The sequence below is a fragment of the Acaromyces ingoldii genome (genome assembly GCF_003144295.1).
Source record: "Acaromyces ingoldii strain MCA 4198 unplaced genomic scaffold FA10scaffold_8, whole genome shotgun sequence".
In the NCBI taxonomy this organism is placed as follows: Eukaryota; Fungi; Basidiomycota; class Exobasidiomycetes; order Exobasidiales; family Cryptobasidiaceae; genus Acaromyces; species Acaromyces ingoldii.
Genome location: NW_020290254.1, coordinates 621,926 through 639,379, shown reverse-complemented (window position 1 = coordinate 639,379; position 17,454 = coordinate 621,926). Strand labels below are relative to the sequence as shown.

The 17,454-nt window shown below is 59.8% G+C and overlaps 6 protein-coding genes across 6 annotated transcripts; 2 read left to right on the top strand and 4 right to left on the bottom strand.

Annotated features, from left to right (window-relative positions):
- Window positions 1-559: 559 nt before the first annotated feature.
- On the bottom strand, window positions 560-1,241 carry FA10DRAFT_197578 (hypothetical protein). Its single transcript, XM_025518412.1, has one exon. The coding sequence runs from the start codon at window positions 1,116-1,118 to the stop codon at window positions 660-662; it is 459 nt and encodes a 152-aa protein (XP_025374381.1). The 5' UTR covers window positions 1,119-1,241; the 3' UTR covers window positions 560-659.
- A 62-nt stretch (window positions 1,242-1,303) lies between these two features.
- Window positions 1,304-4,828, top strand: FA10DRAFT_289256 (hypothetical protein; the record flags this gene model as incomplete). Its single annotated transcript, XM_025524270.1, has 2 exons — window positions 1,304-2,407; window positions 2,498-4,828. The coding sequence occupies 2 exons, from the start codon at window positions 1,304-1,306 to the stop codon at window positions 4,826-4,828; spliced, it is 3,435 nt and encodes a 1,144-aa protein (XP_025374380.1).
- A 765-nt stretch (window positions 4,829-5,593) lies between these two features.
- Window positions 5,594-8,591, bottom strand: FA10DRAFT_289255 (hypothetical protein; the record flags this gene model as incomplete). Its single annotated transcript, XM_025524269.1, has 5 exons — window positions 5,594-7,744; window positions 7,803-7,819; window positions 7,903-7,929; window positions 8,016-8,361; window positions 8,508-8,591. 5 exons carry the CDS (start codon window positions 8,589-8,591, stop codon window positions 5,594-5,596), a joined length of 2,625 nt encoding a protein of 874 aa, XP_025374379.1.
- Window positions 8,592-9,746: 1,155 nt separating this feature from the next.
- Window positions 9,747-11,237, bottom strand: FA10DRAFT_245871 (hypothetical protein). The gene is made up of 3 exons (XM_025519388.1): window positions 11,162-11,237; window positions 10,111-11,072; window positions 9,747-10,045 (listed from the first exon to the last, which is right to left on the bottom strand). The coding sequence occupies exons 2-3, from the start codon at window positions 10,930-10,932 to the stop codon at window positions 9,908-9,910; spliced, it is 960 nt and encodes a 319-aa protein (XP_025374378.1). The 5' UTR covers window positions 10,933-11,072; window positions 11,162-11,237; the 3' UTR covers window positions 9,747-9,907.
- A 1,085-nt stretch (window positions 11,238-12,322) lies between these two features.
- FA10DRAFT_219610 (high mobility group box) lies at window positions 12,323-12,772 on the top strand (the record flags this gene model as incomplete). Its single annotated transcript, XM_025518532.1, has 4 exons — window positions 12,323-12,375; window positions 12,460-12,527; window positions 12,595-12,653; window positions 12,713-12,772. Coding segments are annotated over 4 exons (240 nt in total), but the record flags the coding sequence as incomplete, so codon positions are not given.
- Window positions 12,773-13,170: 398 nt separating this feature from the next.
- On the bottom strand, window positions 13,171-17,336 carry FA10DRAFT_281937 (vacuolar protein sorting-associated protein 35). Its single transcript, XM_025523728.1, has 3 exons — window positions 16,996-17,336; window positions 16,837-16,933; window positions 13,171-16,777 (listed from the first exon to the last, which is right to left on the bottom strand). The coding sequence occupies exons 1-3, from the start codon at window positions 17,071-17,073 to the stop codon at window positions 13,344-13,346; spliced, it is 3,609 nt and encodes a 1,202-aa protein (XP_025374376.1). The 5' UTR covers window positions 17,074-17,336; the 3' UTR covers window positions 13,171-13,343.
- Between the last annotated feature and the right edge of the window lie 118 nt (window positions 17,337-17,454).

The window sequence follows — 17,454 nt, the reverse complement described above, 5'->3', positions numbered from 1 at the left end:
ATTTTATTTTCAATTTTCGTTCGTTTGTTGCGCGAGGGGGGAGCGAGGAAACGAAATTGGAGAGACGTACGGTACTACACTGCTGCTGCGTGGGTCACATGCTTTTTTTTATCCAAATTACCCTCTATATTAGCCTTGTTGATTGAAGCTTTGTTTTGCGCAAGCAAGGTTGTTGTTATTGCTCATCTTCTCGGGGGATGCACGCAAGAGAGGGGGGACGTACCGAAGGGAGGAAAATCAAACCTGACTTCCTCCTAGGCAGCATAGTCTAATAATAATATTGTTGCCCGCCTAAGCTTCCTGTCCGCCATCCTCGATCCACCCCTCTCCCCCTCGTGTCCATTGCTCGACGTGTTCCGGCCTAATCTTTGGAGCTTCGACGCAAGTGCAGGGAGGCGTCGTGGTTCGCAAGATTGGACTCAACTCAGCTCTCCCCCCGGTCGCGCTTCCCGGGATTAGAGGAGACGAGCGAGCAACAGCCTTGCACAGTAGTTCTTCTCTTGTCGATCCCGGGCTTTGTTTCTGGACGTCAGGCTTGAAGACCAGCACCCCAGCACCCTAACAGCACTCATCAGCGCCCGGCACCGTTCCAATCACAGCATCGTCTCGCCCCGGCCCCCTTTGCAAGCCACTCAAACACCATCAACAGTCTCTTGAAGTCACCCCGTCTCGCAAGTCGAGAGGGAAAGCAACAAACACGCCTCCGCCGTGCCAAGGAGCCCCCAACAGCTACCGGTAGCTGCCGCGATTGCAAAGGTTAATCCGAGAAGAGGAAGGTTCGGCAGCAAGGAGCGATAAGTAGGCCAGACGGATCGCAATTGCAGGACGTCATTGGTCCCCTTTAATCTCGAAACCCGCCAGCGCCCTCGTTTGCACTGGTGACGGAATCGAAATAAAGGGCGGCCCCAGCCACGTCCGCCCTCGAGCCAGCACGCCAGCCAGGCGAGGAAGCGCAAGCCGCAAGCCAGCGCGTGGGAGTGTGCGCCCGCACTGACGCCCTCTCCATCACCCCTGCTCGCTCGCTCGCTCGCTCGCTCCCCCCTTCGTGTGGGCGATAGAGAAATTTCACAAAAGTCGGAGAATAGGAAAAGAGGGAGAACCTTGACCGATTTATACATTACGACGACTAAGACGACGACGACAACGACGAGAGGACCAGCCGCAGGCCAACGCTTTCGCTAGACGGATCGCCGCTTCGCACACGAGCAAGAGACGACGGCATAGGGGGAGATAGAGACTCGTGGGAAAAATCGAAAAAGGAGCCAAGCTGTTTCCGTACACTGTGCAACCGCCGCCATCCAATATGGCCGTATCGACTGCGTCGGCCTTTCGGCCAGGACGCAAACAGTCGGTGTCATCGGCCAATGCTCCCTACTTGGATTCACCGTCTATGCCACCGCCGCCGCCGCTCTCTTCGTCGTCGCACCACACACCAAACGGCATCCTGCCACCCCATGCCCATGCGCATTCACACTCACAGACACCCTCGCCCGCACCGACACCGCTGTCGGCCGCCTCGATTGCCAGCTCGGTGACGCTGCGAAGCCCCTCGGATGGCGGCATCGGCAGCAGCCTCATCTCGCCCGGTGGTGCGCCCGTGGCAGCCAACACGATCGGCAACAAGCCCGCCGTGGCAGGCTCGAGTCTGTACCAGGCCTGCCTCTCACTTCGCGAGCGCCTCTGGTGCGTGCCAGGCTTTGGCGACGCCTTTCTGCTGCCCCAGGCCGACGAGGCTTCGCCCGTGCTCGCCCAGCCAGAGGCCTCGTCGCCTCCATCGCCCAAGACTACCACGACGACGCGCATGCAGCCTTCGGACCCCGTCTCGCAGCTGTGGAAATGCTTCCGGACAGGCGCACCCCTCTGCTGGCTCATGAACCAGCTCGGCCCAGCGACGGTGCTGCAGATCAGCTCGGACCCGTCGCGGAGCAATGCAAATGAGTGCAAGAAGCAGGTCGCCAAGTTCATCATTGCCCTCAAGGCCGAGCTCGGCTGGGACCCCGATGACATCTTCACCGTCTCGCAGCTCTACCTCAACGACACCAATGGCTTTGTCAAGGTCGTCAAGACGATCAGCAAACTCCTCGATGTCTTTGAGCAGCGCGGCCTGCTCACCGAGGCGCCCAAGACGGCCGACGCCGACGAGTTTGAGAAGCCGTCGGACGAGCGGACGTGGATTGTGCGCGAGCTGCTGAGCACTGAGCGAAAGTATGTTCAGGACCTCGAGGTGCTGCAGAGCTACGCGAGGGCGCTGGCGCAGAACGACATTATCCCCACCGACACGATCCACCACCTGTTTGGCAACCTGAACACCCTCGTCGACGTCCAGCGCCGCTTTCTCATCTGCGTCGAGGAGAACGCCAGGCGGCCGGCCGATGAGCAGCACTTTGGACACGTCTTTCAGACCATGGTGAGCGCAGCACAGCATTCATTGCCTTGCTAAGAAGGAAAAGAAGTAGCGAGATGAACTGACCTTTGCCCGTCTTTCGTGCGTGTGCAGGAATCCGACTTTGCCGTCTACGAGCCGTTTTGCGCAAACTACGCCCAGGCCCTGGACATTATCAACACCGAGGCACCCAACCTGACGCAGCTGCGAGGCCTGCCGGGCTCTGACGGCTGCTACCTCGACCCGTCATACGAGCTGCCGACATTTCTGATCAAGCCGGTGCAGCGCATCTGCAAGTACCCGCTGCTGCTCGAGCAGCTGCTCAAAAAGAGCGGCGAGGACGCGCCAAACTATGCCGAGCTCAGCGACGGCATCACCGTCATCCGCAGAATCACCGACAAGGTCAACGAGACCCGGCGGCTCCAGGAGAACATCCAGCTCGTGCGCGACCTCGAGACGCGCGTCGACGACTGGAAGGGCCACACAATCAACACCTTTGGCAACCTGCTTCTCTCCGACGTCTTTATGGTCTCCAAGAGCGATACGGAGCGCGAGTACCACGTCTACCTGTTTGAAAAGATTCTGCTGTGCTGCAAAGAGGTGCTGCCAAACCAGCCGAAAAAGGGGAGCAAGAGCAACTCGCTCCTCAAGCAGAAGCAGACGGTCACGCCGACACCGCCGGGCAAGAAGCCAAAGACGCAGCTCCAGCTTAAAGGACGCATCTTTATCAACAATGTCACGGGCGCCTTTTCCGCCTCGAACAGCAAGGTTGGCTCTATGCTCGGCACCACACCCGCTTCGGGCCAGTATGCGTTGCAGGTCTGGTGGCGTGGCGATGTGGACCAGGAGTCGTTCAGCCTGCGCTGCAAGAACGAGGAGCAGCTCAAGCAGTGGCAGGCGGCCATCACGAGGCTCATCGAGGACATCAACCAGCGCCGGCAGCACATGGCTGCACACTACAGCCAGACGGGCGGCATCTCGCCTGGCTCGATCAACATGGCCGGTGCAGGCGCCAACGGAAGGAGGAACACGGGCAGCTCCCTCGGACATGGCCCCTCCATCTTCCCCCAGACGCCGCTGACAGAGGTCGCGCCTGCGTTCCCATTTACGAGAACCGACTCCCAGTCGAGCCATCGAGGACTGAGCAACGCTGGCACAGCATCCGCCGCCGTCGCGGCAGCCGTCGCAGCAAGCGGCGACGACGAGTCTGGCTTCGAGCCTGCTTCGGGCCGCGGCACGCCCCTGGGCGGCCGATACTCGCAGCCGGCGGAACAGAGAGAACGGCAAATGTCGCTCACGGCTGAATCCAGGCCGAGGGCAAGGACAGAGGACCAGGAAGGCTCGCTGATGTCGCAGTGGCGATCCCACTCGCCCGCCATGCAGCCCTCGATGCCGGCCAGCAGTGCAAACTACCCCTACGGCCAGGGTCAGGGCCACCCTCCCCTGCCGAGGGGCTCTTCTTCGAGCTCCAACATGGACCTCCCCGGCACAGCCTCGCAGCAGTCCCACCCCACATTGTCGACACAGCAGATCCGCAAGGCGTCGAGCAGCCGGCAGCTCCGCCAGCCGGGCTATGCCACCATCCAGGGTGGCTACCCAAGACCGCCGCGCCAGGCTGCCTTCAATGGCGGTGTCGGCGGCGGCAGCAGCAGCAGCAACGGCATCGACATGTCGTCTTCAGACGTCGACAGCCCCTCGGAGCAGCTCGAGAGCCTGTCTTTTGGGCCGAGGAGCAACCTTCACCGAGGGAGCGAGACGTCTGCGCAAGCGGCGGCAGCAGCAGCAGCGGCAGCGCAGGCTGCCATGCATACAAGGAGCCGATCGGCGAGCAACCCGGCGCAGTATGCGAGCCCGTTACCGATGGCACCGCCTCCACCGATGCCGAGAGGGCCCTACGTCCACACCAGCATCAACGAGCAACAACAGCAACAGCATCAGCAGCAGCAGCACCAACAGCAACCGCCCGCCTCGCATCCTATCCAACATCAGCTCAACGACAAGCGCTTCAGCTCGTCGAGCATCTCGACGCTCGATTCGGCCCGCTCTGGTCATTCAAGACCTGGCTCTACGGCCGCGAGCTCGCCCATCACGCTCAGTGGCGGCAGCTCCGGCGGCTCTGTCTCGAGCAGTGCCATCAAGCTCAACGTCACTTACGAGGGCGAGCGCGTCGTCGTCGTCACCCTGGCTCAGATTTCGTATGCGGACCTCGTCGAAAAGATTTCAAAGAAGCTGCGCCAGGTCTTTTTCTCATCGTCGCCCTCGAGCAGCAGCGGCTCGGCGAGCCACCAGCACCTTGCGGCGCAGAACCTCAAGATCCGCTATGTCGACGAGGACGGCGACAAGGTCTGGATGGGCAACGACGACGATGTGCAGATGGCCTTTGAGGCGGCCCGAAACGGCGGCCAGGAGGGTGTCGAGCTCATCGTCGTCAACTCCGCCTCATAGCCCTGCTCTCGCTTTCTTTCTCTTTCACTTTTCTGCAACGAACTTTTCCTCCTCCTCCTCCTCCTCCTCCTCCTCCTCCTCCCCCTCCTCCTCCTCCTCCTCTCCTCCTACTCTTTGTATTTGTTAACGATCCTTCTTCCCCCCACTTTCGCTTTTCGTCATTCTTTCTTCTCATCAGTCTCACTTCCAGCAGCGCACCCCGCAGCTCTCTGGCGCGCTCTCTCTCTCTGGGCCATTCATTTTTCTCGATTTCTTTGCTCTTCCTGTTTCTCTCCCTCTCTCTCATCAATCGGATCTTCATGACGAACCAATCGCACTGTGCCTCCCGTCCGTCTGGTGCAGTAACTCGTCCCGCTCACTGGCCCTTATCCAAGGCAGCAATCAAGCCAACTCATCATGCTCTCTCCAAAAGCATTGATCGCAGCATGGAAGAATGAAGAGGTGCGTCGATTTCGATCCAGATTAATTACAGCAGCTTTCCTCTCAACCTCCCTCCCTCCCTCTCCTTCCTTCTTTCTCCTTACGATTACGAACTGTGTCCTGCACACCTACATTCCTTCCCCTCCCCTCGGGCCTACTGAGAATTAGCTTTCTATACATTTGTGTCCACGGTCCGGTCCTTGTTGTGTAATTAGCATCGAAGCTGTTGTTCCCGTGAGAATCCCTAGCTGTCAAAGTGATTAGAGGAGCGAAGTGAGAAGACGAGAAGAGAGAGAGGCAAGAAGAGCGAGAAATTATGATGGGAGCCCGGCAGAAGAGGAAGAATCAGTCACTGGAGGCGTCCTGGATGGAGATGCGAGTAAAGTGGTTTGAAGTGTCCTGAAGAGAAGGCGTAGAGGCTGTCCGAGCCGTAGGCGTAGCAGTCGAGGGAGACGGAGGCAGCCGAGTGGGGTTGCGCGGGACAAAGACGGATGTCCATGGAGATTGGAGCGCAGTCTTGAACACCTGCGAAGAAGAGGAAGCCGCTGACGACGATGTGGAAGCCGTGGCTGACGAGGAGCAAGCTTGCGCCTTTATACTTCGAGGTGGCGATGATTTTCGCTTGGGTACGGTCCCGATCGGTGCATTCCGCCAGAGGGCTGCGCTGGAGCTTTCGGTGTCCTCCTCCGTCTCGCTACAATGAATGTGAGCAAACGCGTCGTCTTCGTCTTCGCCTTGGCCGCGCAGCGCCTGCTTCGTCGCGCCGATGGTGAGTGACGACGGTGGCCGTTCCTCGGGTCGCGACGAGACGCGAGGCGAGGGCATCGGCGACGAGGATGAGGAAAGCGTTGGCCACGGTGACGTCGAGAGATTGTTTGGGATGCTGATGGGCATCGACGTTGGCACGAAGCTGCTGTTCCAGATCTCCCTGTCATTGCTCGTGGGTGCCAGCACTCCACCATCGCCAAGGTGAATCGAAGGAATTTTGACAGGAGGTGCGAATGGGTCTGGCGAGGACCGTGCCAGCGTGCTACCGTCGTAGGACCGCGTTTTTGCAGTGCCATGCTGCAGCTGCTGTTGGTGTACCGTCGCGGACGAGAGAGAGGTGGGCAGCTGCGGCCTGGAGCGGACCCTGTTGATAGCGAGACCAGTCGGTGCACTGTGATAGTCTTGGTGCTGACGATGAGCCAGAGACTGAGGCTGGTGCTGGTCAAAGGCCGGGAAAGAGTAGAAGGGGAAGCCGTCTACCTCACCCGTCCCGGACGGCATCGACACGGGTACCGACGAGGGAGTGGAGAGGCTGCTCGACGACGAAGACAGCTGGCTGTGACTGTGCGTCATCGGTGGGGCAGCAGAAGCAGCAGCAAAAGCCGCAGCACCGTTGGCGGCGGGACTTGGGACCGGAGCTGGGGCCGGTGCCTGGAGCATTGGCGCTGGCATGGACGTGTACGTCGGCGTGCTGGCGCCGCTGCCGTTGCTGGCGCATCCCAGCGCGGCTTGCTGCTGGAGGTGGAGCAGCATGGGCGAGTTGGGCGGTGCTGCTGCGAGGTAATTGGCCAGGCAGATGCTCGCCTTGATGGCCGTCGAGTGCGGGTCCTGGTCCGCGCAGGGAAAGCACTTCATGCAGTACCGTCGCCTCCTCCAATTGGTGAAGCCGCAGAGGCAGCACCACCAGTCGCCCGGCTGGGGTTGCATCGGCCCCACGTTTCCCGTGTTCTTGATCGGCGGACCTTGACCGTTGGCCAGCGGTGGCTTTGGGTTGGCCCCCGCGCCAATGTCGATGCCTCGCTGGTAGAGGTGCATGAACGTCGAGTGCGTTGGAGCCATGTAGCCGGGCGTGGTGCTGGACCACGGCGTCGCTGTCCTCGTCGACGAAGACGAAGACGCGGAAAGGGTGCCGGAAGCTGACTGTGCCGCTGCCGCTGCCGCTGCTGCTGCTGCTGCCGCGATGGCCGCCGCTGCTGCAGTGACGTGGGATGGAGCATGCGACGGCGTGACGGGCGCCGAGGTGAAACCGGCCTTGGATTCGTCAATCAGCGTCGACGGGAGCGACAGAGACGATGACGATGAGGAAGACGACGACGACGGTCGAAAAACGGCGGCCGACGGAGAGACAGACAAGTGTGTAGACCTCGTCGGCGCCCTCAACGGCTGTTGAAAGTAGCCGTCCTCAACAGTAACCGACGGTGGTGTCGAGACCAGCAGAGGTTGTTGTTGCTGCTGTTGCTGCTGCTGTTGCTGCTGCTGCTCGACGGCTGCAAGCGCGGCACTTTTGGCCGAATCCATCTCGACGAGCTTCCTCAGGCGCGGAGGCAAATTGCTAGGGGGCAAGCACCGCTTGACGGAGCCGTCGACAAGGAGCTGCCCGTCGCTGTTTCTCGTCTTGAGCAATGCTTGAGTTCCTCCTGCTCCTCCTACAGACGACGACGACGACGACGACGATGCAGCAAGGCCCAGGGGCTTGTGCGTGCCACACTGGTTACAAGTCGAGTTTCTCTGCAGCAGCCAGATCGTCAACTCGCAGTTTCTACGATGGCTGGAGTGTATCACTCACGGCAAAATTGTGGTAGGCTGTCATCAGTAGATGCACATATGAAACACCAGTCAGCCTTGTCGATTCACTTTTCAGCGATGTGCATGGGTTTGCGACTCACAACAATTGTACGACGGACAGACCCAATCTGCAGCCAACATGGGAGGGCAAGGTCAGCCTAACCCTTTCAAGCAGCAAAAGAAAATTGGGGAAATGGTAGAAATGAGCACCCACCCCCATGCCTGAATTGCACATCGGGCACCACGTCGTCGATGGCAGGCACCACACTCGCTTGCTGGGAGGTGTCATCCACGAAGGCTGACGTGGTTGCTATGCTGCTGGTGGTGCTGCTGCCCGCGAGACTGTTGCTCCTCCGTCGGGCGTCGACGCCAGCGAGCGAGAGGACCTCTGCGCTGGCACCGGGTCCCCTGGTGGCGGTCAGGGCAATTTTAGGGCTCGAAGCCAGCTTGCTTGGACGAGATTCAGCAGCACTGGATGCCGTTGCATGCGTGCTTGCGCTGGTCATCGACTGCTTATGGACGCCAGGCGGTTCCGGCTGGGGCTGTTTGGCAGACGGTGGCTAACATGGGATGAGATAAGTTGGGACAGGGAGTCAGGCTCAGCGTGTTGTTCTGCTTGTCTTGACGGGCAAACCCAGGTAGAGAGGGAGGAAAAGGGGAGGGAGAAAGAGGCTCGTATCGGCCTTGGCTATGGAGTCACTCTCACCTTCCGAGGTAAGGACTTCATCGCCGTTGTCGTACCTGCTCCAACGGAAGTAGCGGCCGCTGCTGCTACTGAGGCCGGTGACATTGAACCGAGAAGCGAGTAGGGAGAGCGAATCGGTGCTGTCAGTATCGATCCAGGGCGGGCGGGGTGCAAATATGCTCGCACTCACCAAAGGCTGTCACAGAGGTGAAGAGTAAAGAGGGACAGTACGAGCAAGGACGGACAATGAGGGTTTGAGGGACAAATGAATGTAAGGAAGAGAAGAGGAAGTAATGAGACGAGAAAGAGCCGCGATGGGCTATGGAGGGAGGGAAAAGGAGGAAGGGGCAGACGAGGGGGCGATCCAGTTTGCCGCCCGTCCGCGGCGAGGGAGGCTGAAGGGCTTTTTTCCCTTTGTGTTGTATGTATACGAGAGAGGGATAGAGAGAGAGATTGAAGATTTGAATGCTTGCCAGGGACGAAAAGAGCGATGGACGAAACAGAATCCGGGAGGAGACGAGGGGGACGGGAGGTGCTAGTGTGATGAGGAGCACAGTAGAGTCCGCCGACGCCCCTCCCTTCTGGGATGAGTGGACTGCAGTGAGCTCCGACGAGAAAAACAAAAACAAGGGCGATAAACCTAGGGACCAGTAAACACCCACTCTGTCCGGGGAGGAAGAGAGAGGGAGAGGGGGGGTGGGGTGGGGTGGGGGTGGGAGATAGAGCGAGGAGCACAGCACTGCAGGGCGGCCAAGGGCGGCCGATTGCTGTGGCTGTTGTGAAGAAGGGAGAATGAAGAGAGGGACGAGGAGAGGGTTGCTGGGGATGCGCCCCTCCTTCTCGTTGATGAACAGGTGCCGGCGATGTCAATTGGGAGACAGAGACTGAGGCTACGATCGTAAAGTGCTTTTGTTCTTGGGCAACCCATCGGGGCTCCGCGCGGTACAGCGACCCCTGGTGTCAAGTGGCGAGATTAGATCCTCTCCCATCCCCTTTCCCCCCTGTGCCCCTCGCCGCGGCCAGACCGGGCCGTGTTGATGTCAAATGACGAGCGCGCCCTGTCTGTCTTTCTCGCTGGGCGCCGCTTCTCGTCCCTTTTTTCCCTTTCTTTCCTGTCCTTCCTCTTTGCTCGGCGCTTCAAAAGTCCTGCTTTTCGCACAGTCCAGGGCAGCAGGCGACAGACAGAGAGCGTCAGCGCGGACGCGTCTCGCAATGGAGACCGGAGACGGAGGAAGGAGGTGATGACACAAGACCAAGAAAGGGCGGACGAAATGAAAAAATTCCACAGAGGAGGACCGAGCACACAAAGGAGGGGACCGGGCAGGGGCCGGGCACAACATACAAGAAGACAAAGGGTGACGGGCCAGCTCTGCGCGCACGCGTGGCTGACAACAAGGGAGGACGTGCAGGTAGGCAGGCGATCAGAGCGCCGCCTTTGACTCGCCGATGCGCTCTCCGACGCGGACAAAAGTTTCGATGCCTTTTAGCGAATTGGCCTGGATGTCGCCGTCCCACTTGACCTTTGCGGCCGGCGGGAAGACGGCTATGCACGTTGAGCCCTGGAGCGAGGGGTATTAGGTCAGCAGTGATGATAGTCTTGCCAACCGAGAAGAAGCGTCCTCACCCCGTAAGCAAAGTAGCCCAGTTCCTCGCCCCGCTTCCCGTTGGAGCCGACGTCAGAGTTTGTCCAGTTGATCGACCCCACGAGCATAGCACCGACGGCGACAAAGGCCACCTTGGCCTTGACGGGCTCCCAGTCGAGAAGCACCACTTGACGAGTGTTGGCTGTGAAAACATCGAAGTTTTCACCGACAGCCTCAGGGTTGACGGTATAGTACTCCTTGCCGAGGTGAGTCTTTTCTCCCATTTTTACGGGCCCGATGGCATGGTGGAATCGATGGTAGTCGGCAGGCGCCAGTCGAAACAGGGCAAGAGAGGAGCCGGGCGGGAACAGGTCGCCGTTCTTGTCAGCGCCGCCCAGCAGGTTGGGCAGGGAGAATTGCTGTCCCTTGATCCAGATCTTTGTCGCAGACTCGACATTGTCAAACACCATCAGCCGGCAGTCTGCCGCCGATGAAATGACCTTGTCGTTGTTTGGCTCAGCAATGGGGCGCGCACCGGGCTTGAGCTTGCGGTAGAAGAACGAGTTGCGGGTCGGGTATTTGGTGAGGTCCTGTTCGGCCAGATCGTCTAGCTTGAGCTCGTACGTCTCGATGAAGCTCTTGATGAACTTCTGTACATCTTCTGGGTTCGAAGCGTCGTCGTATGTCACTCCCTGCTTCTTGCTCATCGTCTCGAGCAGGTGCTCGACGCTGGCATAGCGGAGCAGCGACGCCTTCCTGCTCCCGTAGAAGAGAAGGTGCATGCCCACGCGCACGTACAGCGGCATTTCCTCGAAGAAGCGCTCGTTGCCGCCGCGCACGGCGACATAGTTGCCCATCTTCATCCGCACAAAGTCATCGTCGATGTTCTTCGTCGACAGGCACGGCACCCAGCCGGCGAGGAAGGACTTTTCCTCGTCCTTCTGCGGCTGCTGCGTCGCCGGCTGCTTGCTTCCTTTCTGGTCGACCGAAGTTCCAATGTGTGCTGAGGCGAGAGTCTTTTAGCAACACAATCCGCCACTTTGCAAGGCCTCGCTGCCATCGGCGCTTGCTCAACAGCTTATCTCCACTCACCCCCCGGCACCGTTTTAGACTTCTCCACGAGGTCCTCCAAGCGCTGGGCCGCCTCATTGTGCTTGCCCTCTTCCGGCGCATGCTTCCCCTTAAAGGGGCTAAGCACATGGGATGGCTTGTTCTCTGACGTGCTCATCCTCTCTTCTGTGCGCTTCTACTAATCTTGTGGGAGCGTCGACAGAAGAAGGAAGTCTCTGCCTGTGAATCGCAATTCCGAATCGCCGGCATCTTCCCCTCGGCATATGGCCCAAAAATAAGAAAGGAGCAATAGTGGGCCGTGTGCGCGCGCGTGCGCATGGGCCACCTCTTCTATCTGCGACCCGCACGTGGTTAATGGCGTGAGGTTTTCCACAGCGCGCACAGCGAGGCCAGAGCCAGCGTAATTTCGCAGGGGACGGTTTTCCCTCAGTCAGTGTGCCCGCACACAGAGAAAGGCCCGCCTATCTGACTGCTACTGAAGGGCACGCACACGCACACAGGCGCGCGCCCGCTTCTACAGCCTTTGGAAAATCAAAGCCTGCCCCTACAGTGGAGCCTCCCTTTATCCCCTTCCATAGGACAACTCCCTCTTCTTCCCTTCTCCAACCTCATACGACCGTCGCAGAACGTCGTCCAAAGCCATCCAAGACCACAGGTGAGCACCTCTTGATCATTGGATGCTGTGAGAATTTTTTTCTTTTTTCCTCTGCCAGCGGGCAGGGCCTGGCGGGGAGAGAGGCGCGTCTCTGCCCTGCCTGCCAGCCTAGGGAGCGCGTTCGCGCCTCGCCGCCTGGCTGGGCCTGCCTATACGCTCATAGAGCCTGGCGGGGGGGACACTACCCAGCCAGGCTGGACAGGCATATGCTAGCATATAGACAGCACTTCAGCATCGTCATATTGTCTATGCTTCGAGTGAATTGAGTCGCTTCAAGGGGCATGTTAGCTGACGAAATCCATCCATCCATCCACTCCCTGCCCCCCTTCCCGTCGCCATCACCCGCTCTCCAACCATACGCTGCTGGTGCTGACGCCCTGCCTGCCAACGCGTCTCGCGTACGCGTCACGGGAAACCAACACACCAACACAACAGCGTCAGCACACCTACCCGTCGTCACCACAACCACCACAATGGCCAAGGAATCCAAGGCCAAGCCCTCGGCGCAGGCAGCCGCCGCCGCGCCCAAGAAGGCTTCGCGATCCAAGAAGGATGCCGGTGCGCCCAAGAGGGCCCTTAGGTGGGTTGCCTGTCGCTCTTATGAGCGGGAGAGAAGCCTAAATTTCTAAGCTCATGCTCATCGAACGACGTCTTCTTTCCACAGTGCATACATGTTCTTCTCCCAGGACTGGAGGGAGAGGATCAAGCAGGAGAACCCCCAGGCCAGCTTCGGTATGTTCACCTCCCTCTGTCCCTGATTTGTTGGTCTCTTCATCATCGCTGACATCGTCTATTTCAGGCGAGGTCGGCCGTCTGCTCGGTGCCAAGTGGTCCTCGCTGTCGGACTCTGAGAAGAAGGTGAGTCCTGCTCCATCTCCCCTTCTTCTGAGCAGGAGACTGACCACCTTGTCCTGCAGCCCTACCAAGACATGGCTGAGCGCGACAAGCAGCGCGCCGAGACCGACAAGGCCGCCTACGTAAGTCTGCGCTTCACAATTTGATCACTTGCCGGAAGCTAACCTCGACCTGATGCAATCTCTCTCAACAGAAGGAGGCCGGCGGCGGAAAGAAGAAGACCAGCAAGAAGGCCGCCAAAGCCCCTGAGCCTGAAGACGATGACGAGGAGAGCGACTAAGCGAGACAACATGGACTTCCCTTTGTCCCCGCTTGGATAGATCTCTACCTCTTCTCGTTCTCTGGTCTACGTGTCTCTATTCCCGTGTAACAATTTTCACCCCTTCTCGCTCGCTCCCTCCTCGACCGTAACAACGTCGGCGGAAGGAGAGACGAGGACGTCCAATCCTCCTCCCACCCAAACCCTCTTCCCTCCCTCTCTCTTGCGCCCGCTGTACTCCTTCTCTTCTTCTCTTGTGTTCATGATATGACTCTCTAGGAAATCACAAAACCCACCGGCTCGCCTTATTGCTAGCAGTAACAGGGAGTGGGATGCCAGTAGAGCTTAGCTGTATATGCGTTCGTATTCCAACACCGACCATCGATGCAAAGTGGCTTAAGAAGAGGTCCTACAAAGGGTAATACCGGTCCGCTTCACAAGCCCATCTTTGCCACGGCGCCCGCGATGCTGATCGCGCCCCAGTCTGGTCCCCTCTCGCGCTGCCCGTCGGTCTCGTCGTAGGAGGCAGCCTCGAGGACTGCGGCCTCTTTGCGCTGCTTGATGTGCACGAGCTGCGCCTTAAAGTGCCTCGCGCATGCCTCGGGGCTGCCCGCCAGGAGGCCCTCCATCATGCCGGCACCGCCAGCGCCAGCCCCTGCGCCGCCACGCTGGTGCGAATGGTGGTGGTGCTGCTGCTGGTCGGCGCTGCCGTCGGCGCCCTGCATCTGCTGGATGCTCTCGAGGCCATTGGCAATGAGCTCGACGAGGCTGTTGATGTACTTTGGCGCGACCTCGTCGACCTTGCGCTCAAAGTAGTACAGGTAGCTGTCCAGCGCCGAGCAAAAGATTTCGACCGTCGACCGCTCGTCGATGCAGCCGTTTGCGATGCGGAGCGCCTTTTGCAGGCACTCGAGCACCCGCTTGCCGTCGCGCAGCAGCACCACGTCCGACGCTGCGGTTGGCGATGCCAATGACGAAGAAGAAGAAGAAGAGCTCGCAGTCGCGGTGTCTGCCTCCTTCTTTTCCTTTTTCTTTGACGCCGTTGCTGCTGCTGCTGCTGCTGCTGCTGCTGCCTTCTTCTTCGACGCTACGGCAGCCGGCCGCGTCGCCAGGTCCTCTTGCCACCAGAGATGCGATGCGAGGAGCACAGCCGACGCCTGATGGGGCTTCTTGAGCAGCTTGGCGCCGTGCAAGGCCGCCTTGGTGATCAGCCGGTCGTAGTTGTCGGGCCCGAATACCCTGGCCGTCTGGAGCGTGGCAATGATGAGGCCAATCGCCTGCAGCTGGGCCTTACTCTCGCTGATGGACTCCTCGTAGATTGTGAAAGCCTGGACATAGAACTCGTACGAGAGCTCCTCGAAGCCGGCTTCGTCTGCGCTCTGGGCAGCGAGCAAAAAGAGGCGCAGGCACAGCTCCGACGACGTCTCGACGCGGTTGTAGAGAATGGTGATGACCTGGTGGACGAACTTGTAGAGCGTCATCATCTTCGACTCCCAGCCGTCGCCCTCGAGCTTCTCGCGGACCTTGTAGCGCCGTGCGAGCTTGATTGCAGACACAATGAGCGGCGGCAGCGTGAAGCGGATGCGCTCGCCTCCCTCGACAAAGTGACGGCGGGCCGTCTGAAGCAGGCTGAACTGGGTCTCGAGGTCGTCGGACCGGAAGAGGTGGATGGCCCTTGCGACCCAGCCCTGCTCCTCGGCCATCTCCTCGAGATCCATCTGCGCCTGCTGGTGCTGGCGGTGGCCCATCATCTGCCGGTTCATATTGTTGTTGTATGCCATCTGCTGTTGCTGCTGAAGGTGATGTTGTTGTTGCTGCTGCTGCTGTTGGGCCTGCTGCTGCATGTGAGCATATCGGGCGTCCTGGGCGTGCGGGTGGATTGGCTGTTGGCCGTGACCGTACATGGCGCCCTGATAAGCGCCACCAGCGTTCATCTGGTGTTGCGGAAGATGTTGGGGATGGTGTTGGTGGGGCAGCGTCGCGTCGCGCTGGTCCTTGACGAGGGTGCTGCACAGCTCCAGCACCCCGTCGACATCCTCGGGCGTCGACATGACCGTCTCGTTTCGCAGCACCGACATAAGGACGGCGTGGGCGATGTTTTTCCGTGTCGCATATGGCTGCACCGACAGGAGCGCATTGTAGTTGGGCAGGGCCAGGAGCGTGAGGATGGAGAGGTATGCATTGATGGGCGAGAGGAGCAGCGCATTGAGGTTCGACGCCGTCACGGGTGTATGCAGGTCCGGGCTCTGCTGGAACTCGCCGACCTTTTCGCGGGCAAAGGCCAGCACCTGGTCCACGTACTCGAGCTGATCCGGGTAGCAGCTCAGCGACAAGTTGGCAAGCGAGACAAACAGAGCAGTGATGTCCTGGATCGACAGGTCGGGCCGTGCTCGGATCAGCTGCACCACCTGGGCCCAAAAGACCTCAAACAGCTTGACGTCCTCGGGGATACCCCTGAACTTCTTGCCTGGCTTGCTCTTCTCGATTGGCGGCGGTGGTGGGGCCTGAGCCGCTTGCGTTTGTTGCTCTTGCGCTTGTGCCTGATTCGCAGGAGGCGCACTGCTGCTGTCGCCATTTGGCGCCGAGGCTGCAGGCTCCTTTGGTGCCTTTGTAGGCGGCGCTCCAGACGTCATCTCTTGCTCGGGCTGCTCGCCCGTCGACTCAACTGCCCCGTTGGCAGCACCATCGACATCCGTTGCCGAGTCAGACGAGGAGGAGGCCCATGCATTGGAAGAAGAGGCGGCCTCGTCGGGAGTTGTCGTCGATTGGGATGAGGACGAGGCAGCGGTAGAGGCCCATGCATTCTCGTCGTCCATGCCCTCTGGGACAGTATTGAAACGCGACTCGGTCTGCGAGTTGTGCGTGGCGACGTTGGGCGCGGCTGCGTCATCAGGATCTGTCGCAAAGCCAGACGGCTCCACAGCGGGTGCCGAGACGCCAGCAAAGCCTGTCGGAGACTTGGGCTCGGCGACGTCGTGTCTGGCTCCCTCGCCCTCGGCAGCGGCCACCTCGTCCCAGACGGAGCTGGGGCCCTTGCTCTGGCCGGTGACGCGCATGTTGGCCGTCTTCTCCGCCAGCTTGCGGCTCGCCTCCTGCTCCTGCCGCCGGATCTCCTCTGGGCTGTCATTCTCGGCCTCTCTGGCCGCATAGGCTGCGAGACGATCGATGAGGGCAATGACGATGTTCTTGATGTTGACCTTGGGGTGCAGCTGGGCGCATGCAGAGAGAAAAGGGCCCAGGGTGCGGAGGTGGAAGTCGTCGGGAAAGACCTGGATAACAACCTCCATGAGGTACTCTTGCGCAATGACGTCCTTGCAATTGACGACCTGCTCGAGGATGCTGGGCAGGATGATGCGCCGATACATCTCCAGGTCCATGCCCTCGAGCTGGCTCAGGCGCACGAGATTGGTGCCGACGAGGATGCGGAGCTCCTTGCGCTCCATCTCGCGCTTCTCGCGGTCCCGCGAGTGGCCCTGGTGCTGCAGCCTGACCCAGAGCTTGTTCATCTCGATGAAGTTGGTGAGCACGAAGCCGATCGAGTCCTGCAGATTGCCCCCAGGGCCCATGTCCTGCCCCACGGGGAGGTGGTCGCGGGTGGCGCCGCTGAGATAGTGTCGCAGAAAGAGACCGCGGGTGGGATGCTGGACGCCCCGGCTCATCTCCATGACGTCCTTCATGATCTCCTTGATGGGCGCCTCGGGGATCGACATGTAGACGGAGCCAACGGTGATCATGAGGTAGAGGCGCGGCACGATGTTGCCGCAGTACTGCACCAGCTCGTACAGGTCCGCCAGGTGGTGCTTGCCTGTCGTGTGCGCATCGTAGAGGTAGATGGACAGGTGTCGCAGCGCATCGAACACGGCCATGTCTGTGGTAGGAAGGGTGAGCTTTGAATCATGTCACTCTCGCTCCCCACGCTCAGCTCACAAAGATTGTAGTAGCTCTTGGGTGTCAGCGACGAGGTGCGGAGCTCCGAGAGCATCGTCGAGGCCGACTTGAGAGCGTCCATGAGCATCTCCGAGTCCTGTGCTCCCTGTCAGCATCCTCCGCTGCATGCTCAATATCATCTTCACCATCAAGACTCACCAGGCATCGCTTCATCTGCACCGACTGCACCTTGACGACGTTGAGCGCCTCATTGAGGATTTTGGAAGACTCGTCCATCTTGCACAGCTATCGCTTCTCCCTTCGCTGTGCAGCGACCTGTTCTTCTCTTTGCGTGCGCGAGAAAAGTAGAGATAGAAGGGACCAGGAGCCGCAGATGATCCCGCCCGCTCACTCCAGCCTTGCGCGCGCGCTCACGTCCGAGAGAGAGCCGGCAAAGAGGAGACAAAAGCGTCGAGTCGGGAAGGCGACGTGAGCGTCTTTCTTCTTCTTCTTCTCAGGGCCAATTGGTTCTCAGGGGAGCGACGTTCGCAACCTGCCTGCGCACGCGCGCCTGTGTAATTGTGTGTGCGACCCCCAGAGGGCGCTGTGCTCTATTTTCTGCCACGCGCGTGCGATTCAAGGTCTGGCAGCCAGCCCACTCCACTTGGATTTGGGATT